This window comes from Corvus brachyrhynchos, unplaced genomic scaffold, assembly GCF_000691975.1.
Source record: "Corvus brachyrhynchos isolate BGI_N302 unplaced genomic scaffold, ASM69197v1 scaffold369, whole genome shotgun sequence".
Taxonomy (NCBI): Eukaryota; Metazoa; Chordata; class Aves; order Passeriformes; family Corvidae; genus Corvus; species Corvus brachyrhynchos.
The window spans coordinates 978,570-1,003,355 of NW_008246055.1; the positions used below are offsets into that span (position 1 = coordinate 978,570).

A 24,786-nucleotide genomic window follows, 5' to 3' on the forward strand; every position below is an offset into this window, starting at 1 on the left:
CCACGTGGGCACCCAGGTACCTCTGCCCTGAGGAGCTGGAGTTCTGCCATCCCACCTCTTTCTTCTCCACTCCAAACCTGAGAAATGAACCTGAGAGGCTCCAGCTGTGGGTACGCTGGGGGCAGCAACAAACTCAGAGGGAGAAACATCTGCAGTTGATGTGCTCTGCAGTTGGTTTTGTTCTGGCAGACAGTGCCTTCTGCCACCCCAGCTGGGCAGGCGGTGAGCACACCAGGCTCAAACTGCACCAAAGACACTGAATTTGGGAGTGTTCACAGCAGAGCACAGCTTGCATGGACTCACCCAGCACAGGGACCACAGCAAGAGACAAGAGGAACACCAAAGAAAGGTGTCCCTGTCCATGGCAGAGAGTTGGTACTAGATGGTCCTTAAGGTCCTTTCCAACCCAAACCATTCCAGGTTTCTAAGATTCTGAGTGATGCCTTTTCCTGGTCTTAAAATCAAGAGTCAAACACAGTTAGAATTCTTAATTCAGATGTTGGGATCCTTTTCTATCCAGGTCAGCTCATGAGGGTTTGGTGAGATGAATTTCTTAAGCTAACGAGGGACGTGTTTGCCCAGGGCCAGGGGGAGCTGCCCTGTGCTGTTGCTTACAAGAGTTTTCCTTTCTGACTGGAATCACTTGGTCAGCAGCAGAGTGAACTTCCTGAGCCTTTTCCTGTGCTGTTAAATCTGGGACACTGAGCCAGAGGGCCCTTTGCTGCTGACTTGCTTTGTACCTAAGGGTCTCCAACACCTCTCATTGGAGAAGGAGAATAAGAATTCCCATGCCTAAATCCTCATTTTTGAAGGAAGTCTCTGTAGTGCCTTTGCATGTAAGGGTTATAAAAAGGTATATAAAAGAGGTATAAAAGAAAAGGCAAAAAATCATCCTGGCATCATGAGAGACACGATCAGAGCAGCTCACCAGCACAAGAACCCATGGCATGTGAGACAACTGACTCCCTCTGACCACTCCTTCTCCTGCTTCTGCCCTGCAGAAACACCTGAAGGAGTGCTTCACTTAATGAACCCAGCCTTGCTCTGCCCAGAGGAGTTCCCACACCCCGCTGGGTTTGGTGAGCAGCTGCACAGGGCAGAGCAATAGCCATGGTCCCCATGCAGCTGCAGCAGAGACTGGTTCTTTCCAGTAGACACACCCTTCACAAGAGGGACAGTGCTCTGATAAGGTACATGGAGAGGAAAGGGTAGGAAAGAGGAGGGGAGGGGATCCTGGGAGCACCCACAACCCACTTCCACGTCTCTCTGTGTTTCAAGAAGATCAACCTCAGCCTTGAGATGCACAACCTCCCTGGCAGGCACACACCTCCACCACCAGGGCAAGTTATGCTGCCCCTCAGAAATGTGGGCAGATGGATGTGGGTCTGGTGAACAAACAGGAGGTGCTGAACAGATTCACTTAAATCCCAGGGAAAACTACAGTTTATCTCCCAACAGCTGCTAGTGTAGCAAGAAAGATGAATCTGTCCATGCATCCCTAAAAGGCAGCAACCCTCCTTTCCAGGCCTGGCTCTGCTGTCCATATAAAATGCCAAGTAATATTTTTCCCTGCCCCCAACTCTGACTCCAGGAATTTCCTGTTCCTCCCCTCCTCCTCCTTTCATCCCCCTTGGAAAGCCTCTCACATCTGTACTTCATCAGCTGAAGCTGGAAACTTAACGAAGCCCAGGCGCAGCAGCAGTGGGAGCAGAGCCATGGGAAGGCATCCCGAGCAGCCTGAGAGCCCCAAGCCCCCCAGCAGGCACAGGGATGCACCATCCACTGCTGCACCCTGAGCTCCCCAGGCTCCAGGCCACATCCACAGTGCCAGGGATTTGGGAAGCAAATGTTGACGCCTTTTAAGAGTGGACACAAATTTTACCACATATTTGATGGAAGTTTCCTCGCTTTGTATCTGACCTTTCACATCTGTTTTTCTGTGTGAACTGTGTTTACAGCATCCACAGTCTGATCTCACAAACCCTTCTGTTCCCATATATTTTTCATTGCCTATTTAGCATGAAAGTTTAAAGAAAAAAATGGAATTTTATTTAGAGGTGCTGGAGATTTATATGTCTGAAGCATCTCACTGAAAAATCTTTTCTCCCTCTATTAATGGGCTATATTTGGAAAATGAACATTGATCAGGATAAGGGTAAAAAAAACCCCTCTTTTCAATTTGGGCCCCACTTTGTTGAACTGGACCCCATAATATTATATATAACCAATTAATATTGCATCCTATAATGTTATATTATAGATAATCACAGAATAGTTTGAGTAGGAAGGGACATTAAAAACCATCTTGTTCCAAACCCCTGCCATGGGCAGGGACACCTTCCACTAGACTGGAAAACTCTAAGGACTTGAGAAAATGAGGTTTTATCTGATGTAGCTAAATTAGGTTTGATGCTTTTAAAATGCATTTATGGGATTCTGGTTGTATCTTTCCATGGGACTAAAAGACAACAAGGAACTAAGTAATAGATGAAAAGCTGTAAGGGTTCAATGAAACTCTTGATAGTGTTAATGATATTATATGAGCTACTCTAAAAAAAGTCAGGCATTTTTCATGGATGATCCAAACACTGAAAGCTGATGAGGCTACTCCTAAAAACTCTTCCCTGGCAGAAACAGAGCATTTGATAAAGCAGCTTTACAGAATAAATCTATAATATCCCATTGAATACATAGCTTTGTTCCAAACTTACCCTCGTAAAACCAACACCAAGAGATTGCTCCATGTGGGTTGTATGACACAAACCCCTGTGCACCACAGAATGCAGTGAGTGCTGCAAAAAGCACATCCTACAGCCTGTTTGTCAGCAGAGAAGCATTCACTAAGGTTGTTTTTTATTAAGGATCAGGATTCCCATACTGTTTAAGTTGGATATTAGGGAAAATTTCTTCATGGAAAGGGTGGTCAGGCACTGGCACAGCTGCCCAGGATAGTGGTGGAGTCACCATCCCAGAAGGGATTTAAAAGCTGTGTGGACGTAGCACTTGGGGACATGAGTCTCTGGCTGGGGCAACGGTTGGACTTTATCTTCTCCAATCTTTATGATTCTATGATTAGACTGATTTGTTTAGCCTTTGTAAAATATAATTGCTATTTTTGAAAATGTTACATGAGAAGGAAGCTTGGGCCCTGCTGAAAATACACACTCAGACTTCATCAAATCACAGAAATCAAATGGGGAGAGGCAGAAGCAGGTGTGTGACTTTTCCCTAAAGATAAGTCTCTCCTGGCATTATCTGTATATAAAAATCATCTCCCTTGCTGCTGAATCCCTGGCTTATGATAAACACAGAACCATAACAGCAAATAACCCAAGGAGTTTAAAATATGCAAATATGGTCATTGCTGGTAGGAAATTTCTTTGAAGAATGACAGACATCGGTGTGTTTATACTGAAAGTTCTAAAACCGGAAATGTACAGAAACATGACCAATCACAGGGAAAAAGAAAAACCAAAGATGCTATCATGCTCTCAAGGGATGAAGTTGCTCGAAGTACTTAAAGCTGAATTTGTTTAAAGATTAAAAATTATCAGAGCACATAGAGGAGAGTTGAGTTCATAGCCAGGTTAGTACATTCAATATCAGTAGCTGAAAACTAATTATAGGAGCATATAGCTTTATTGGAATTTTCCCCCCTTCTCTCACCAACAAGTCTTGAAAATAAAATGTTGCCTTGCAAAAAATTTCAGACTGGTTTGCTTCTGTGTATCAGCTGTTTAGGGGCAAAGCCTCTTGCCTGGTAAGACGGAGCCACTATAAAATTAAATCAGTTTCTAATCTAATGTTATTGATTACAGGGATGTGAACTCCCATGCCAGCCCTTCAGCAGGTCTGTGCCAGGTCTCCTCAGTGCTGACCGTGCCTTCAGCTCGCTGTGTACGTATGTACCCATGCGGTATTTAGGCAGCCTGAAGAGCTGTGCCCGGCTCAGCTCAGGAAGGGCAGAACCCCAGGCGGTACTGCCCGGCCGCAGGGCAGTGCCCACCAGAATCCCTGTCCTCGTCCCGGTGCTGCCGAGGCAGCTGATGGGAACAGCAAACAGCCCTCTGGAGAGCCACTCAGGAAAGAGCCAGGTTCAAGGACAGTTTGGAATGCCCTCAACAGCTCTCTTTAACCTATCAGAGCAGCACCTGCCCTGCCCTGTGGCAGTCCATTCCGGGCTGGGCTCTCAGCAGGGACATCCCCTGGCGCCCATGGCAGCAGCGTTTCCACGCCCCGGGCACCGAGCGCGGTGGGCAGCGACCCTCGAGGCTCCGCGGGGCCGCCGGCGCTCGCAGCTCGCCGGGACTCGGGCACCGGCACCGTGTAGTGACTCTCAACCTCACCCACACCCCAACACTTGCGCCTGCCTTTGCAGACACCCCCAAACTGTTTTGTTACCGGGTTGAAAATCTCGAGATTTTATACTCCCTATTTATCTGCCACGGTCCCTCCTACGGTGCAGAGAGGACGCGGACATCAGGGCACCCCCGCAGCGCTTTCGTCGCGCTGTCCAGCAGCGAACCCCAATATTGTTTTGCTTCTAGTAGAAGGTATTTCAAAATCCGCCTCCTCAGTCCACTTCCACAGAACTGATGCTCCGAGGGCTGACGCTGGGATTTCCTTCTCTCCTTTTCCCGAGGAGCTCCGCTGTGCTCCTCGGGCTCCCCGAGCCGCGGCGGGTCCTGGCAGCCCTGCTGGGGGCAGCGGCGAGGAGAGGAGGCGTGAGGCGGGGAGGGGGCTCTCCGAGGGGAGGAGGGACAACTTTAGAAGTCTCCATAGTCTTTTCCTTTCAGGAAACACATCCTGTTAATGTTTGACTGCCGTGGCAGTGGCTCTTTTTTTTTGCAGTCGACTACGCCCTGAGGCTCACCAAAACGAGCCACAAAAACAGCCATTTCCTCTTGGTGGGGAGGTGGGGGGGCCTTTTCCTCACCGCAGTGGCTGTTCTCGTCCCGGCACTCACAGCTCGGCTCTTCGGAGAGGGACACAGCAGAGCAGTCTCCTCTAGATACTCCAGACTTGCAGACCACCTTTGCGATGACCGCATTCCCCTCTGGCTCGGCTTGGCTTTGAGAGGATGCCATCTGTCACCGTTTGCAGGATATTCTGAAGTTTGCACCCAAACCCAGGCTTTTGGAGCAGCGCTGGTTGGCTTGGAGGACCCGGTGCTCGGCAGGCTACGGCGAGCATCCCATCCCACCTCTGCCCCACCTCAGCTCAGGCTCTCCTGCCCCAAGACTGGATTCTGTCTGGATTCGCCCCATCCAACACGGAATGGACCTCCCTGTCATCCAGTTCACCACGGGACTGGCATTACTTATCAAGGTGCAAGAAGGTGGATAAGTCAGCGCTGGGAAGGACCTAAAAAAGCTTCTTTGTGTTCTTATTTTATGGAATTCTCCTATCTACCTCACAAAATTCTCATTTCCTTGGTCAGAAACCTCTCTGGAGTTGACTTCAAGAATGAACGGTGATGTCCTCTAGCCCCCTGTAACACCCCAGCGCAGCCGCCTGTTCCCAGCCCAATTTCAATGTGCTGCAGCTGACTGGGACCTCGTGTCATCTGCAATTAGAGACTGGCAGCAAGCTGACAGTCAGATATGACTGTCCAGAAACTGGTAGCCACAGCTGTGTTGGTAGCCCTGGTCTCACTCATCCTTAACAACGCGGCTGCCTTTACCCCCAACTGGGTGTACCAAACGCTGGAGGACGGGCGCAAGCGCAGTGTGGGGCTCTGGAGGATGTGCTGGCTGGCAGAGCGGAGCAGAGGGGGAACAAGCAACAGTGCCAGGCACGGGCAAGGGGAGGAACAGGAGTGTGAAGCCCTGGGATGGGGTTCAGAATCGGCTGGGTTCCAGGAGTCACGCAGCACTGTCAAATGTAAGTACAGTCTCTTGTCTTCTCTGCAGACACGAGGTCGCGATAGATAGGGTGCACCTGGTCCCCAGGAGTTCAATGGCCTAACCCTGAAATCATTGTTATCCATCTTAATCTAAACATCTCTTCACATTCATTCCCAAATAAATTAATTTCAGAAAATAAGAAGCATGATGTTCACCAGTGATGAACTAAACTCCTCCTCCCCCCTCAAAACCAGCAATCTGCATTGTGCTGCCTGGTTTATACAGCCCAGGAATCGATCTGCTTTGATAAAACAATCTGTGAAGTGTAAGTCTAAAGTTCTGAGACACCTTGAGCTCACCTCTCCCTCCTGGGCTCCTGCCGTAAGATATCCCTTCCTCCTCAGTGCAACAGCAACCACGGTTTCTCTGAATACCCTAAAACTAAAAAAAACCCCAATCTTGAAAAGATATTGCAATGTTGATATTGCAACATGTTGAGTTATTTCTCCCTTCTGTTTGCTTATGCTGGAAATGCCAGGAGCAGAAAAGACAGAAATAGTTGTGGTAAAACATGTAAAATTGAGAAAGGTCTTAAAATGTGTAACTATTCTTCTTGGTGAAAAAATACAATTAATATACAACTTGGTGACTACAAAAATCATTACCCATGGTGTATTTTTCATTTTGCACTTTCACAGACTTGTGGGATCTGAAGAACACAAATAGCTTACACCGAGCTTGGGAAAATTATTGGATAACATGAGAATTACAGAACTGATTAATAAATAATAAACCTTATGTATCACATTCATAGCATTAATGGTGCAACCCTGCTCCCCCAGAGCAGAACTGCGCTGGAATAGGATCACAGAGAGGCTTGGGTTGGAAGGGACTTTAAAGAGTGTCCAAAATAACCTGCAGACACCGTGTCTGGGGCCACAACTACCCTGGTGCCAAAAGGTTTCTCCCCTAACCCCCCTGGCAATCCCAGCAGCCAGGCTGTGAGCAGCCATTCGAAGGGGAGTCAGTGCTTCTGCTGCACCCTTCGAGGCATGGAATTTAACAGAACAAATGGCTATAAAGTCCATGCTTCAACAGACCACAGGACTTTCCCAAGATTTTAAGGATGCTCATAAACAGCTCTGGCACCTCTGAGGGATGGTTGGCAGCATCAATAACATACATGATTTCAAACCAGATTTTTTTCATGGTTTGAAATTGGTCCTTGGAGTTTCTTAGATCCCTCTGGAGAGAAACCAAAGAAATATTAGAGGAATTTCTTTTAAAAATGCTTTAATGTGGACCCATTCCAGATCATACTTTCCAATAAAATCATGCAGAAACATTTTTTGTACATTTGCTAATACTGAGCCTGCATAAATCACAAACAGAAAATTTCTCAAAGGTTTTTAAGTCCTTACCCTTTCAAGATTTTTTTAACTGAAAGAACTTTCATGACAATAAATGGTTATAAAAAGGATTAGACTGTGGGAGAAGTTCCTTGATGTGTATCTGCAGCTTCATCTCTGGAATCACTTCCCCAATTTATACTGATAAGCCATATTCTAACTCGAAGAACATGTGTACCATTCACAAATTGTAAAAGTACGTTATGTACTCCACACTGGAACAAGCTGCTGCACAGTGAATTTGGCTCCTGCAGCATTTTTACCACACAAGCTTGTATTTCTTGCTGTGTGCAGGCCAGAAGGTGTATGGTGCCTACAGATGAGAAGTATTAGTTTCACAGCAGAACTGTCTGGCAGCAGTTTCTGATGTCAAATAGAAGGATAATGTGAATGACAGAAAATATGAAAATTTCCAATAATTATAGCATGATGAAGGGCTCAGAAGAATTATCTGACAACCACTAATTCTAATTTAAAGAAGGCTTTTCAAGCCCAGGGACTTGATCTGTATAGGAGTAAAGCATCCATTCCCTACTTAATCTGGAAGCAAATAGTAAGCCAAGGTCAATTCTGAATCTTGATAAAGCACTTAAAGGAAAATCCCCCCTCTGCAGCCGTGTCGTGACAAACCCAGTAGGAAACACAACTGTGTCATTTATTTTTAAGACAATTTTGTTTCCATGGACATACACATGGTCAGTATGAGCCTGATTCTGCATCCATGGATTTGTCATTCTAAAGAATTTCTCTAATAAGAAAGCACAAATTATTTTAGTAATACCTATGGCAATCCTCATCTGCCAGTTGTAGATGAATCACAGACGTGCAGGGAAGGTGTGTGTGTGTATACATATGCATATATATACATACGTCTAAAAATAAATTTATGAAGGAAAAAACACCTTCCTCAATGCTGAGTTACCGCAAAGTATGTTGGATGCCATTTGTAGAACACAGAAAACCTGTTCTGCCAAAAGCAACGCAAAAGAGGCCACAATCTGGCTCATTTGTCATTCTAAAGAATTTCTCTAATAAGAAAGCACAAATTATTTTAGTAATACCTATGGCAATCCTCATCTGCCAGTTGTAGATGAATCACAGACGTGCAGGGAAGGGGTGTGTGTGTGTATACATATGCATATATATACATACGTCTAAAAATAAATTTATGAAGGAAAAAACACCTTCCTCAATGCTGAGTTACCACAAAGTATTTTGGATGCCATTTGTAGAACACAGAAAACCTGTTCTGCCAAAAGCAACGCAAAAGAGGCCACAATCTGGCTCATATAAAACAATGTATTTATACACATACAGATATACATATTTGAGAGGCAAGCTATTTATCTCACAGTTCAACAGAAAAACTGTAAGCTCTTTGGGAAGAGAAGACTCCTGTACAAGCCATGTGTAACTAGCAGCCAACTATAGGCACTACTATAAGCTGGCTTCTTCCCTGGCAGAGAGAAGTACATTCTTAGAACCTGCTTTTCACTGACTTTCTCTGCCTGCTCTTTCTCCCATTGGAATCACAGAATCATGGAATGGTTTGGGCTGGAAAGAACCTTCAAGTCCATCTCATCTCACCCCCTGCCATGGGCAGGGACACATTCCATTATGCCAAGTTGCTCCAAGCTCAGTCCAACTTGGCCTTGGACACTTCCAGGGAGATGGGGCAGCCACAGCTTCTCTGGGCAAACCTGTGCCAGGGCCTCACCAACCTGAAAGGGAGGGATTTCTTCCTAGAAATGGCAAAAAACCCAAAAAGAAATCCATGGACAGGAGTAAATTATATTAAAAATACAGGGAAAGGAAGTGTCACAATGTGAACTATTTCTGCAAGGCACAACATCAGAAGTGTGGGCAACTGATCCCATGGGAAAGCATTTCAACTCTTGTCCTTCAACCTCACTCTCCTGGAAGTGGAGATCCCAGGCCCTTTTGGTTGTCTTTACCAACCTTTCTCTTTCTCATCCTCCTGCTGTGCAGCCCTGTACCTCTCTTTCAACCACCTGTGATGCTGAAAAGCTTCTGTGATGGTTCAGATGACTAACAGCAAAAGAATCCCCAGGTTAGGGTGGAAGTTTTGGACATGGAGATGGGATGGGGTTTTTGGTGGATATTTTTCCATTGGATTAGGCAGTGGTATCAGAGCCCAACAAGTGCTGCTGCTAACACAAGCTAAGTGATAAAGGTGTAAGGAGGGGTGAGATGGCTCCTTTTTAGTGGTAATAAACTCTCCGATCTGAAACCTTCACCTATGCTGAGAATCAGCCCAGCTAAGAGGACATCAATCTAAGCTTTTATAACTTGGACAAACCATTGAATGATACAAACTTAAATGCTTCACTGAGAACTCAGACTGTATAGCCCTTCTTCAAACACTTTAAGGAAACCCAGCCAAGTAGCCTAACTTTCCTGTCACCTGAGTGTAGGCAAAGACATTTGACAAAGATTATGGAGCTGCAGTTTCAGAGCTGTTGCAAAATTCTGGAAGATTATGCTCTTGTCTGCATCTCTTAATGCCTCAGAAAAAGCCCACAGGCAGTAGAAGCACAGCCTCAGTAAGAGCTGTAAGAGGGGTAAGACAGCATGTCATGAGTAGTCAACAAGGAGCTTTGTGCCCATGTCACAGGTGAGCAAGCGCAGCCCACCCAGCGATGCAGCTCCACACAGGGACACGTGAGCTACCTCGAGTGGCAAGAACACACAGCTACACCACCAGTGATGCCTCTCAGAGCCAACCCTTCTCAAAGCCACCTAGGTCCTGGCCCAGTACCATGCCAGGAATACTGCATGAACACACCAGATTACTTGGAATCAACTTAGGTATTTTTAGCCACACTTCAGAGTACAAATACGCCCTTAAGTTCTGCCGTGCTCTGAGGCTATCTCTGGATGGGCACGGGAGATGATTTATTCATCAGCCGACGTCACAGTTTGTCCCTTTTTGTCTAAAGAACATTAGAAACAATGTGGAAATGCAGGAATAGGGAGGGGTTTAAAAGATACAAAACCTCACTGGGTTCTTCAGGGCTGCAGGAGACATAAGGAAAATTTCAACAGCAGGACGTGTGTGTCAATTTCTGATGCTCAGAGCTGGATTGCTCGTGGGAATTCAGTTCTAACAAGGAGTGTAACCCATGCCAGGGAGAGGCACGGCATCAGGAGCAGCTACATGACTGCCACAGGAACCCCAGGTAAACATTTGTCCAGCCTGGATGGATGATTGGTGCACACACATAGATACAGGGACATTTGGTGGCTGAGGCAGAATGCTGCTCAGGGTAGGAATGAGGAGCTGAGGTTTGCTACAGAGGCAGCTGTTCCCCTTAATGCCCATGTCCACTGCATTTACACAAAGTTCCAATATCTCCAAAATTTCCAATTTCTCTGAAATTTGGCTGTCTGCAAGCCAGGCTGAGTAAAGCAGCTGAATGTGCTGTAGACGTGTTATTTGTCTACATATATGTATTTCCATAGACAGAGACCCAGAACGGAGGCCAAGTGCATCTGGAGAAGACAGGAACTATCACCAGATTCAAAAAAGCCCCAAACCTTATTATACACATGATATATATTGTCTGATAGACTGCTCAGGCTGTTCCAGAGATGAGGCAGCACGGGCAGCTGGCAGCTCAGGGTTTGTGATTTCACATCCAACTATCTGAAATATGAGCAACATTTAAATAAGTGACACTACTAATTTAATGATGGAGGCCAGTAGAGATGAATTCTGAGAGACATGGCTTTTCAAATTGGAGTGAATGCTCATTTTAATGTCGAGGTACAATTCCGTGTACTCATTTTGGAAAAGTGCAAAACTCCTTAGGATTCGGGACAGGAAAATGAACCTAATACATGTTTCAAGGCAGTACATACACAAGTGTTGCACAGAAATACTGTCACAGCAATCAGAGTTTGGTTACTCTTACCACCAAGACTTTGAATTCAATTAAAGCATTATGAGTGAAAATGGCTCTGGAGCTTTTGAAAATTTCAGGTTAATGCATTTATCAAAGCCGCCAATACAGAATACCCTGCTGAGGTTTACAAAGAGGCAAACTGTGATATCTACACAACTCATATCTCATCAGAAACAGTTGTGTCTATTAAAACTGATCACTGTATTGAAGGCTCTCAATGCTGGGTTTGCAAGGGCCCATCACTTAACCATAAGCACTTGCTTATGTTGAAAATAGTAAATGGAGCCATGTCTTCACTCCAAAAGTAATGACTGAAGCTGTTATAAAAATCACCCACCAACCACACTCTCCTCTCCCCAGACAAGATCTGTCTGCCTTTCAAAATAAGTATTTAAATGTGAAGTTTCACACTTAGATGAGCTGAATGGTAAAGTTCCAAAATACCTAAAGGGATGGAAGATTCCACCAGTTTGTCACATCAGAACACTATTTTAATTGTGCCAAAACAGATTGGGTTTTCCCTGCTCCCTTCCTCTTCCTTAAATCACAATTTTTAAGTGAAAAAAGCATAAATTGCATACTTCAGAAAGCCTCTCAGGAGGTGAAAACAAAATAATTTTTGAGATAGCCATGCAGTCATAATTTTTAAGATATTCATCCAGCAACAGAACATACTGAGGACTCTTGTTGCTGAAAGCTCTATGGCTACTTACAAAGATTTTTTAAAAAGAGCAGGAGAGACTTCCCTTTTTAGGGCAAAGTCAGTAAGACCTGCAAACAACATGATCATGTGGAAAGGGTACAAGGCAAAAAAGAAAAAAAATAGATTCAGACCTGTTTCACTTTTAAAAAATTAGTGACTATTCAGACCATCAAAATACATCTGCATCACAGAGGCACCTCTTTAAACCTTCCCACGGTCTCAGTGACACAGTCATGCAAAGGTGCTCTGAGATACTGCCAACATTTGGCTTAGTTTGTTCCACAAGGACTTTTAAAGTGTTTCCGTATATTTCCTAATTGATCCTGGAAGGAGCTAACAATATAAATACCACAAGTTTAAATCGACAGAAGAAATTAAATGTCGAAGACTTTATAAATAGAGCACAGGTTTGGGAGGCATAGCATGATGCTGACAGTCAATAAATAATTACAGTGGTTCTATTTATTGTCCCTATTATCTCAGAATTGTTTTAACAGTAAGTGCTGACCTCCTATGCCCATGTTGTAAAATGAAGCACGGTTGTACTTTGCACTTTCATAGTGCTCTTGGTATCCAAGGCACAGCTCCAGCTGATTTCCATGGCAGCTGCAGAGACTGCTCAGCACATCTGACCTTTGCTGACAATGGTGACATCCAAAACAAAGAAACACATGATTCGTTGCCAAAAGTTTGACTGAAGTGGTTTTTTTTTTAATTCTAAGGAAGGGTTTCTTCTAAAATTATTTATTAATACAGAATCCAGCTCTCTAGGTTGGAACTCATGTTTATGAACAGCATAAGTAAGAGTCAGCAAGACAGAAGCCTTGCTCTTTCTGACTCTTGCCTTTCACCCATTTAGGTTAAAGCATACTATTCTGGTAATTTTGGTACTTGGTTTGCATTTCTGAAATCCTTATAATGTGGATTTTAAAAATTACTCCAAAAGGCTGAAAAATATGATGCATTCTTTATCTCAGAATAACACCTCAGCAGAATGACCAGTTCTAGAGGAAAACAGCATGCTCAGTTAGAATCTCTGATTATATTAGAGAAAACCGAATTACTTATCTAGTTAGATTTTTATCAGCAGATTATGATCTCAGCCTGCAGACATCCAGCCCAAGAAAAAGTCTAGCACAGCTACCAGAAATTGAAAATGAGTTGTAACAAAAATAAATGAAGCAACCTAATGTAAGGAGCATTACCAGTTTTATCTACAATCAATTAGAAATTTCTTTTCAGAAACACAACCATTTATCCTCCTTTCCAGAATAAAGTAATGTATGAACATGAAGCATTTAAAAGGACAATCAGGTACATCTTAGAATGCATCCTAAATAATTCACTGAGTAAGTGATTAATAAATAAACCTAAGAACCATAGGAAACAGCATCAACAGAATATTTTTTTTTTAATTCCTTTCATTACAAAACCAAGAAGCAATATCCCTCAGGAGATTTAAAGAACGGATGTAATCATAGACGCAATCAGCTTCACAGCAAGCTAACGTGGCACCATCCTTCAGCTGAGCATAACCCATCCTGCATTATTAAGAGTTTAAGAGCTAATTAAGAATTTAAGTACCATTTTTGAGATGCAACAGACTTAGTGGCCCACAGTGGACAGGAATAACAGCACACTCCCAGTCAGCTCCTAGAGCTCAGATGCCAGCAGGAGATTGTGAAGGCACACAGAGCTGCTGGGAGTCAGCACTGTCCCCATGCACTGAATAAATGTGTGGTCACTAGATTCTTCCCAGGGCTGGAGACTTAGTAACTTACTCACAGAAGCTGGACTAAAGTTTGCACTAAAATTTTTGTTTATCTGAAGGGGTTTTTCTCAGGGGGAGTTTTAGACTACTACAAAAATATCTTGAGCCATTTTGCTTAATCATTAAAAAGCTTCAATTCCCACTTAACTGGTTTTTTTTTTCCCCTCTATGCAGACAGAAAAGGGTAAGAAACACTCACATATTAAGCAACTAACATAATGTAATTTTCCAGTGAGATCATCCTTCCTCATTATCCCAAAACACTGCAAATTACTCTCCAGAATGATTAACCTACTCCTGCAAACAGTCCTGGGGCTATCCTGGAACATAACACCAACAGTTCTGGGAGTATCATGAATCAAAACAACAAAATTGCTGCTTGTAAATAAGAAAATCAAATTAACGTCTCTAATCTGGATGGATACAGCTGGTTTAGGAAGTGAGAAAAACAAGGAATCTGACTTGGTCTCATCCTTAGAGTTTGGGGTTTGACTCTTGATTGCTCACTGTTTCAAACAAAGCAGAATTCATTAAGCCAGTAGCCCTGGCTGTACAAGAGTCCCATCTGGATGCCCTGTCCATGAAATAAGTGCTTCTCAGAGAAAATGGGGCCCACAATGGGCTTCCAGAAGGAAAAAGGCAAAACCCAGCACTGTATACTGCTGAACAGCAGGTACTTAGAGCAGAGTTTTTGGAGCCATTCAGCTCCAACCCTTTCCAGCTCTCAATAGCCAAGTTGCATCTTAAGGGAGGTGAATGAAGGTACTGATGGAGGGCTTGTCCTCCCTCTTTCACCTGTCAGATGGACACAAAGGAATAAACACTTTCTGCAGTGTCTAGGTCTATTCTGCTGGAAGTATTGACCTCCAGCTATAGGGAACACCCACCTCTGGCCACAGGGAGGGAACTCCATCAGAGTTAAATTTCAAGAGACAAGTGACATTAATGAGTTCAAAACAAAAAAAGTAGGATATCCAAAATACAAAATACCTATGTCATGATGGTCTTAGGCAACAGATTCTAGGAGTGAGAGGTTAACAAAAATGCCACCAGTAACTGTGCAGACACTAAACCCACTATGACCATCTTGTTTTACAAATTGTCATTAACAAACAAAATGCAAAAGTTGATGAAGACTGCAGTGGCCACAGAAAGTGACACTGGAATCATGGCTACTATAAATGAAGCTGAAATGGTTGAACAGATGATCCTAAATTTATACTAATTATCAAATCCATAGAAAACTCATCAGAATAGACTAAAGCTGGCTACTGAGGCATTTTTGCTGTACATATGATTTAAAATAGAGTAAAAGAGCACAAAGGTAAATACTAAATTTCACAGATTTTACAAAAACTATATTGCAGCCAGTTTTATAAGAGATTAGAAGTATTTATTCCTGGATTGAGCAGTCATTCATGCAGGAGAAGAGCTTTGTGTCTTGGCCTTCCTCAACAAGATTTCCCTCTTCAATGGCTTTGGGTTGAGCTCTGAAGAAATACTTTGACATTGCACACTCAATTCCCTTTCTTGATCCATACTGTCTATTGGTTGTCATCACTAAAAAGAGGTCAGAGCTGCTGGTGCAGAAGCTCAGCTTAGGGTTGTGTATGTACAAAATAAAATTACAATGTGCTGAGCTGACAGCATGCAAAGTCACAACAGCTGTGAGTAAGGAAGCACAGTCACCTTGCACTTTCAGGCTGAACACAATTAACAAGCTCTACTGCAAGAAGAAAGGATTTCATGCATTATTGTAAGAGTTATACATTACTGATGGACTGCCCAGGGTAGGGGTGGAGTCCCCATCCCTGGAGGGATCTAACAGATGTGTGGATGTGGCACCTGGGGACATGGTTAGTGGGGGCCTTGGCAGTGCTGAGGGAACAGTTGGACTTGATGATCTTATGGCTCATTTTCAGCCTAAACAATTCTAGGATTCTGAGTTTGCTTTTTTCCCCAAGAGAAATCATTAACATTCTGGAACAAAACCGAAAGATGACAGATCATACATTAAACCTGTTAGAATAAGCCAACATCTCCCATATGCGAGATGGAAAGGTACTCAGGTTGTAATACCTTATTCCATAAAAATAATTGTCTCTCCATTTAATGACATCATACCAGCTACTTCCTTCTTATTCTACCAGTCATCAGCCTGCTGCAGCTCCATGGACCATGTGCAACTTTCTTTTTGGTTAAAAGGAGCAGCTATGCAAAATACCCATTGCATTTCCACAGGTCTCCGAGGGATCTAGTGTATTAGGCCAAGAAACACCCTGAAGTGTGGAGTTCTTACAGACAGTAGCAAAGATCATCAGTGTTACCCTTCAGTGCTGCTGCACTTCCAGCTGCAGGAGAGGACAGTGATCAAAGAACCATTTTGTAAAGATTAAATTGTTACAAATTTGCATGAAGTTCAACTGAGTCACAGGCAGAAACTCACTATTTTTAGTATGCATGATATAACATTATCCATGGCAAAGCTAAAATCTGTAATACAGATAAGTGTTTAAAAAAGTCACAAACAGAAGCAAAAGCAAAAATTTGGTCTTAATTTCTGTGTCACAGGCCAGTATGTATTTCTGGCATAAACTTCAGACTTTTAAAGGTTATTTATATACAGAGGCTGCTTTTTTTTTTTTTTTGAGCTCATACATACTATATACAGACAAGGCAACAGAATCTATTATGACAACAATTTTTTAATTTGACGCTACAGATAGTTCTATCACCAAATGAAAGTACTAATAATGGCTGCAAGTCTGCTCTTACTTTGGGCATTTCTCCTTCGAAAGTCATTACTATCTCTTCAGCAAGCACTGGTGCTCAAAGTATTAGAGAAGTCCATCTGAGTCCATCTGAATGTTCAAAGTTTTCCTGGTGTTTATGAAGTTCAGACATCTGACTGTGATTCCATTATCAGCCAATGTGCTTCATGACCTGTGAGTATTCAACATGGCAAGAGACGGAAAAGCTGCCAATGCTAAAAGGGCAACTTTGGAAGTTAAACACAAAATCTTTGAACAAATTATTTTTTTGAGTAAAATAACTTTCTTCCCTGGTCAGAAATTAACTCACTAGGAGAAGCCAAAAATACTTAGTATGTTACCTTCTTAACATTTTATTCAGTGGAAAAAGTTTAATGGACTATGGTTCTTAACTAACTCTTCAGATACAATACTATATTTTATTAAATTTTAATTAAATGAGTTGCTTAGAACAACTGAAAGCTGAAGATGGCCTGTGAGGGGAAAAGTCATAAACATTTTTATGACTCACAAAAGTAGGTCAGACTTCAGGATTAACACAATTAAATTTACCCTTGTTTATATCACGTTTTGTTTTCTGCACTTCCTAGCAGTCTCCTTGGAAGATCAGGAACCAAATTCTAGTGGTCAGTGCATCCACCAAACTTAATGCCAGTTAAAACACTTCTAAAAATCTGCTGAATATTCATGTCCAGAGTCTGTCTTTCTCTAGTATATGCCAACTTAAACATGGTGCTACTTCTATTTCAGAATAGCAACGACACATAGCAAGTGATGTGGGACTGGCACAATGGTATTTGTAACTACCACCTTTTGCTAGAGAGAAAGGAAAAGGATAAAAACAGGACATCCATCAGGCTAACAGGAGAAGTCGGAAAAAAAGCCTGACTAAAAGTACCCAACTTTGTAATTAATATATTCAATTCAGTCGCCAGCTGGGAGACACATTTTAATCAGGTTTCTAGCCAAGACTACAGATGTCCATGTCTATAATCACTGTTGCATTTGTTCTTTAATAGAGAATCATAGATTATCTCAGGTTGGAAGGGACCTACAAGGATCACTGTGCTCAGCTCCCTGCTCCTCACAGGACTACCTAAAACTAAAACATATCGCTAAGAGCAAACAAACCACAAACCACAGCTCTGGCAGTCTTGGTGCCACGACCACTGCCCTGGGGAGCCTATTCCAGTGCCCAACCACCTTCTGGGAGAAGAACCTTTTCCTAATAACCAACATAACTCTCCCCTGACACAGCTCCAGCCATTCCCTCAGGTCCTGGCAACAGACAGCAGAGATCAGCACCTCCCCCTGAGGAAGGTGCAGAATCTGACAGGGTCACCCCTCAGCCTTCTCTTCTCCAAGCTGAACTGGCCAAGTGATCTCAGCCACTCCTTGTGTGTCTTACCCTCAAGGCCTTTCACCATCCTGGTCACCCTGCCTTGGGCATACTCCCATTACTCAATGTCCTTTTCATTTTGAGTTTGTCATCCTCCCTGTCATGGTGTTCCAGTATGGACCCTGGCCTGTACACTTTCCTTTTCAGTGCAAGATCCCTGCTCAGCCAGGCCCTCCTTCTCCCCTGCCTGCATGATTCCCCGTGCTTTGGAATTGCTGGCTCCTGCACTATTAAGAGGTCACCCCTTTGCCCACAAGTCTCTCTTTACAAATTGCACATCTCAGAGGGCACCTTTTCTAGTTGGCCCTTCAGTCCCTGCACCAGAAGTTACCTTCAACATGCTTCAGAAATTTCCTGGATCTGTTTGTGTCTGTTGTACGATATTCCCAGTTGATGTCTGGAAACTTAAAATCACCCTTAAGGCCCAGGGGAGCTGATCTAGAGATATCCCTTAATTCCTTGTAGTAGAATTCATCAGTATCATTGTTCTGGCCGGGTGGTCAACAGTAGACCCCACAACATACTCCAACAACTTCATTGTTAAATATTATTAGAATTAATATATATATGTATATTTATACACACACACAATTTTTACAAAGGTAACTTTTTACCTGTACATGCAGATTATGCCCTAACACCTCATTAGAACTGCCAAGCCTTGACATCTTCATTACAACCATTTCCCAACAGATGGAAATCTAAGGGTCTTTGCAGTGTATCGGAAAGATTAATAAAGGGTAAAAGAAGAAAAATTCAAGAATCCTCTAAACAAAGCTTCTGTAAACCAGTAAGACCTTAGCACTAACATCCATGGGATGTTTTTTAGGACAATACAGATGGACTAGGGGAAAAAGAAATTCAGGGTGTTATTAGTTTGTCTTAGGGATGGTTATTATTTTAGGGCATTGAAAAACTATTTATGGTTCCATTTCAGTCTGTGACACACAAATACAAAGCAAGCATCAATCCTGCCCCAAACAATTCTATGGATTATAGGCAGAATCTTCAGTGAAGAGAATTCCAGCATCTCCAATGGGCCATTCTGGGAAATTGGCTGCTTGTTTCATGCACTGAAGCAATACTGAGAGGATGCTGTGCCACTGAAGGAAAGAATCGCTGAAAATCCTTTCTTAATCAGACCACAGGGAAGGCAGTTAGAGCAAGGGACTGCTGGGAGAAGGAACCGCTGTCTGAGAATTGTTCTCTGTGGACTGACAAACTTTATATTCCTTCTCAGTCAGGATTTTCTTTTTCCCAATTTATACTGTTGTAACTTTATGCTGCTTCTGTTTCCCTAGTGCAGTTCGACATGATGCGCGCCTGCAACCTCATTGCCACGGTGGCTCTGACTGCCGGCCAGCTCCTCTTCGTCCTGGGGCTGATGGAGCTCCCCATCATCTCCCAGGATACCCAGTGGTGGGAGGAGGCCATAGCTGCTGTGTTCCAGCTTGCCAGTAAGTGCATTCCTTTCTACCGATGGAAAAGTACTCAGTCTCTACTAAATCCAGGTGGAAAAGTGTTTCTTACTTTATAAATCTTTCAAGTACAAAGAATAGCAAAAAGGCTTATATCTAAAAGCAAGTTCATTGTCTCTGACAAGCTCTCCCCATGAGATTCTGCAGCACGTGAATAGAAGCTTTTTTATCTGGCATATGTCATAATGAGGCTTCTGCCAACCAAAAAAACCCCAAGCCTTTATTATTTCCTATGAAACCAGGAAGGCAAACATAAGAGAAACAAACTGGATATGTCGTAATCCCACAATTTAGCAGGGCAAAATATACTAAAGGAACTGTGAGAAAGCAGAGCAGAAGGGCTGAGCAAATTTTTGAAGTCTTGTTGAAACATGTTTATTTGATTTTAGCTTACTGAATTTTACTCAATGACCACCAGCTGGATTTTGACAAACAGATAGATCTGCAGTCCAGCAAAGAAAGCCACAGTCAATTCATACCACTGACTGCCATAAATAAAATTCCCTCAGCAATTCTCAGGGACTGTATACAGAACTGCATGAGGAAAAGAGGAAGTGGGTTTATCACAATTCCATTTTGACAGCAGTGTCAACAAAGTGTAAACATTCTGCAATAATACCTTTCATTACTACATAAAGTAAGTAACTTCAGTATTCATTACAGTAAGAGTCCAATCCTACACAATATTCATGCAGGAAACTGTCATTAATGGAGTAACATTCAAGCTGTTTACAAGATCAGATTAAGAATACAACATTTATATATATCTATCAATATATTATTAATGCAAAGAACAGGTTATAGTAAAGCAACACCATTTAATTTAAAGTTTTGATTTCAACTTTAACAACTCAGAATATTAAGAATGGCATAAAACTACTGAGACTTTATGTTTATACCCCTGCAAAATCAGAATCTGGCCTAGATCATTTAAATACAGTCTCCTAGCAATAAAATGGTTAGGTTTTTTAGGTCCATTAAGGATGAGGAACCTGAAATCCAGATGAGAGGAGGAGACTGCAGAGGTTCTGTAACCCTCAGAGCACCTGATCCATCTTCCAGCTACAGCAAGAGCCTCAAGCACCAGTCAGTGCTTCCAAAAGGCGGATATACAGCCTTGCCATAAAAGCCCTCCCTACAGCCCCTTCATGTGTGTGTAACTGTGGATACCTTCTGGATAGTTCTCCCTGACTGTCGGCGTGATGCCTGCTGTACTCTCCCATCCTCTCCAAACTTGACCTGTCTGTTTTTCCAGAGCGGAAATGCATTCTGGCCCTGTTTGGATGTGTTCTTTCATTGACAAACAGCACAGGGGACAGACGTGGGCCTTTCTTCTACCATGGCTGCTAATTTTAGACTGGGCTTTTTTTTTTTTTTTTTTTTCCTGTGCTGGAGTCTGTTTTAAACACAGTCGGAGAGAGACTGAAGGGCGCCAGGATATCCCGACACAGGAGGAGGAAATGCCTGCTATTACCTGTTATGCAAGCTGAACCTTGAAATCCCCAGTGCTGGGAGGAGACAGGGGAGAAAAGCCACAGTCAGAACCATTAAGAAAATACTAATAAGAATGGCTGAAGAAGCTTTTGGATCAAGGAGCTCATCTGCCTGCCTATGTTCAAAAGGAGTGAAGGGATGGATCTGGCAGCCTGTGATGATATGAAGACATCGTATCATCACAGGCTGCCAGATATCATATTGTGCTGTGTGAATCTGCAGAAATAACACAGTCACTATCCCTGCCCCATTCCCCATCCCCCTTTGCAGTTATGCCACACTCTCCTTTACCATCATCAGATGGTTTTCTGCCCTGAGGTCATGATATTCATTTTACATCTCATTATCTTAATGTCACTTTACGTTTATACAAATTCCTTCCTGATATCCAGAACAATCACCTGAAGTTTTCTAGAATGCATACTTTTGAAAAAGGTGGGAAGAAGTCATTATATCTGCATTAACCCAATATAAAATAGACTTTTTGGAGACCTCCTTAGTTTTCCAGAAGAGTGGTACATCAACTGCTGATTCCCTGGGCAATCAGGGGTCTGCACTCACTAAACTCCCTGGACTGGGCCCAGGCGACAGCATTTTAGACATTACGGATGAAGTGTCTTTGGTATCAGACAAAAACCATGCACAGACAGTGAGCAAGCCCAGCATTTCCATGCTCTGATGAAGGGCTGCTGCTGCATCTGGAGACCGAGAGTTCTATACTGAAGGGGAAGACAGTGGCCACCCCAGGTGCTGTGAGCCACAGGTGATATTCAGTCTCTGAGTCTCCACTCTGAGACAGTAACCTCTCAGCCATTCTCAAAGAAAAGGAGCAATATTGAGCAAAAACATCAGAACAGTGAATATGACACTTGTATTTAAAAGCACTTGTCCCATGCAAACAATCCAAGAGAAACTCCTGCCAGACTCTCTCCTGCTTCATTTGAAGAGTGAAAGACAAGGTACTTTAGGTCAGACAGATAATTTGTGTGAGAAGAGCATTTAAGAATGAACAAACTTAGATCTTATTAAACATTTCTGAAGTACTGGCTGGGTAATTTCTGTTTGTTACACTTTCAAATGAAAGAACACCAGCATCTACCTCCTGTTTTTTCCTTTTCAAAATCCAAATGATCTGAAGAATTGTTGTGCAATTCCTCATCTTTACATTCTGAAATCCTTAATTTCAGAAATTATCTTGAATCATATTCCCTCTAATTCCAACTTCTGCTTGATCTCTTTCATCCTGGAATACGCCAACAAGTGCTGAAGAGAACTGCAGTGGTCACTGATAGAATGAAATCTCATATTGTGGGGGAAGGATCAACCTACAATTTTCTTGTTTTTACTCAACTGAAACTGTGTAGATTTCATAACAGTTTCCCATGGTCTGAACAAAAGTCCTTGTTAGCTTAGAAAACTAAGTGTGCTAAGTATTACCTGCAAAGTCTATCACAAGCTCAAATCAATGATCTTAGATCCACTGGAGCTTGCGGTGGCTCCAGGCTCCACCACTTCCTCACTCCTGCCACCTGCACAAGCATTTGACAGCCATTCAAAAAGGATGGACCTCTGACAGAAAATAAAGCCCCAGGAAACAAAGAGGAAAGAAAGAAGAGAGGAAACAGCAATGCTGTTTGGGACAGCAGTGGGATTCACACAGCTACAAAGCTCCACAGCCTCACACCTCCCTGTTAACAGGAAAGTGAGCTGTTTGCTTTGGAAAAGGCTCCTGGTGAAAATGGAACCAGCGTTGTACATGGAATTTTGTGTCAATGCTCAGAAATTTCCCTCTAGAGGGTTTCGGGGTTTCTGTTTTTTTCCAAGGACCTGTTACAAACTCCACATGCTGAATAGGATGGATAACAGCTGACAGAAGAGCTGTTGGAAAGGGAAATCCATACTAATAGGACAGGGAAGAAAGAGCACTTCAGTGGATTTTGAACTACTACAAACAGTAATCTGCCAGACAGGATCAGGCCTTGAGGGTCTCCAGCCAAGTCTTGATCTTGTCCACTGATGATTATCACAAACTTCAGAGAAAAATATCAGAAACTTAACGGGGAAAATCTGGGATAGAATATCCCTTACATTAGATCTCATCCTGATTTCTGAATGTCCAAGACTTTGCTTCAATGTACTCGGCAAATGATCAACAAAGCTGTTAAGGGAGTCTACATGGTTCAAACAGGAGGGGGAGATGTTGCAGTGAAAGCTCCTCTGGACTCAGGCCCAGAGGGAAGCCAAAGCACAGGGGTTGAATTAAAACCTTTGGACCAGCTGAGATACGTGAAGTCACACCAAAGTGAAATAGAAATACAGATTTTTAAACTTTTAGTAGAAATATATGCTAAGTGCCTTAAACATTAAAAAACTGTAGCAGAGACTTTAAACACAGTTCTTGCTGCAGCAGTGTTACCTTTTCACAGTGTTACCTGAATCATAATGACTAATATTTTGCAAGTCCACTTTCAGCATTAAATAACTTTAATACATAATATCCTGAAGATTAAAAAGTTTCATGTTCCTACTCAGCTTGTCATTTAAAGCCAAATAGTCTCACATTTCTTGAATTTCAAGCATTGCATTCCAGCTTTGCCCAACATGTTTTTCTGATGACAGTGTTTCACTCCTGACCCCTAATGCATCACAGGAAAGCTGAGCTCATGCATACTTTAATTTCTGTGCTCTTAAAACTAAATCAGACAATTTTTGAATCATCTTCTCCAACCACTTTAGATCAGTTGATATCCAGAAAACCTCACTGTAGAAAAGAACAGCACAGCAGCCATTGGAAAACACGGCTGAAGATATTCCTGAGAGCAATGTGATCCTGAGTTCTGTATTACTTCTTTCCATCTTTTTGCTTCATAACACTCTCAAGCCAGGTGTGTTCTAAGATGAAGTCTATGGAACCGTAAACCTAAAACTTCCTGAAAAGGTAGCAAGTAAATAAGGTGCTCTAAGTAACCTAAAAATCACAGCAGAAATAGAGAATCTGATTGCTTGATTTGTACTAAGTGTTTTCATTATTTGTCAATTTTATTTCACCCTCAGTGCCAAACTTTCTTGTTCTTTATGTGAACCACAAATGTCACAGTAAAGTGATTTTGTTTTCACATATTTGCAAAAGGAAACACATTTGCAAAGATCCTAAAATCTGGATGTCTATCTCATTTATTGTTGGAAATGGTTCCCACAAGCAGCAGAACCAGCAAACTAGGAAGGACAGTAGCTCACAAGAAGTGTGGTGAACTCCTCATCTAATATAGCTGCAGCAGGGAGAAGATCTGCCTGTATTCTTTTAGGCTAAACACTGATAAGAGCAACAGGCAGGTTGTAGCATCTCAATGTCAAGGGCACATATTCTGATTAGAAATGTGGTAAAAAATCTATTAACAGATAAATAAAATTTGGATATACAAGCATAAGGAGCATGTAATGCAGAGAAAAGTGTGTGAGACAGAAAGTATCTCAACTCAAATATTCACTTAATTGCTTATGAACATGCACATTAAATATACATGGAGGTGTTTCCTAAAACTCTTTCAAACCCAGTTGCCTTGCTAGATCCAATTATGCAGCTCTTACCCTCTGATGTATCCAGAGATGAACAGAGCACTTAACAACAAAAGCAGAAGATGACACTGAAATGTCCAGGAAGATCACCTGTCAATGACTGCTTCTCTCTGCACAGGGTATTCTTGCTCAGGCTGACCCCACGTGGAGTACTGCAGCCAGGTTTGGGATCCTCAGCATGAGACAGACATGGACCTATGGGAGTGGATCCAGAGGAGGCCATGAAGATGCTCCAAGGGTTGGAGCATCTCTGTAGCAGAGACAGGCTGGGACAGCTGGGGGTGTTCAGCCTGGAGAAGAGAAGGTTCTGAGGAAAACTTACTGTGGCTTTTCAGTACAAAAAGGGTGCTTGGTGCTTAACAAAAGACAGAGAGTGACTTTTTACATGGGGAGACAGCGATAGGACAAGGGGA

General features: G+C 42.8%; 2 protein-coding genes across 4 annotated transcripts in view; one reads left to right on the plus strand and one right to left on the minus strand.

Annotated features, from left to right (window-relative positions):
* IFT140 (intraflagellar transport 140) overlaps positions 1–24,786 on the minus strand; it is a 106,704-nt gene that overhangs the window by 11,529 nt on the left and 70,389 nt on the right. The gene's annotated exons all lie outside the window — the stretch shown is intronic.
* The window catches only part of TMEM204 (transmembrane protein 204), a 29,695-nt gene continuing 9,657 nt past the window's right edge, over positions 4,749–24,786 (plus strand). Inside the window, exons 1-2 of the mRNA XM_008642385.2 lie at positions 4,749–5,883; positions 19,127–19,282. Coding sequence (XP_008640607.1) covers positions 5,604–5,883; positions 19,127–19,282 — 436 coding nt within the window. The 5' untranslated portion in view covers positions 4,749–5,603. The remainder of the gene's footprint in view (positions 5,884–19,126; positions 19,283–24,786) is intronic.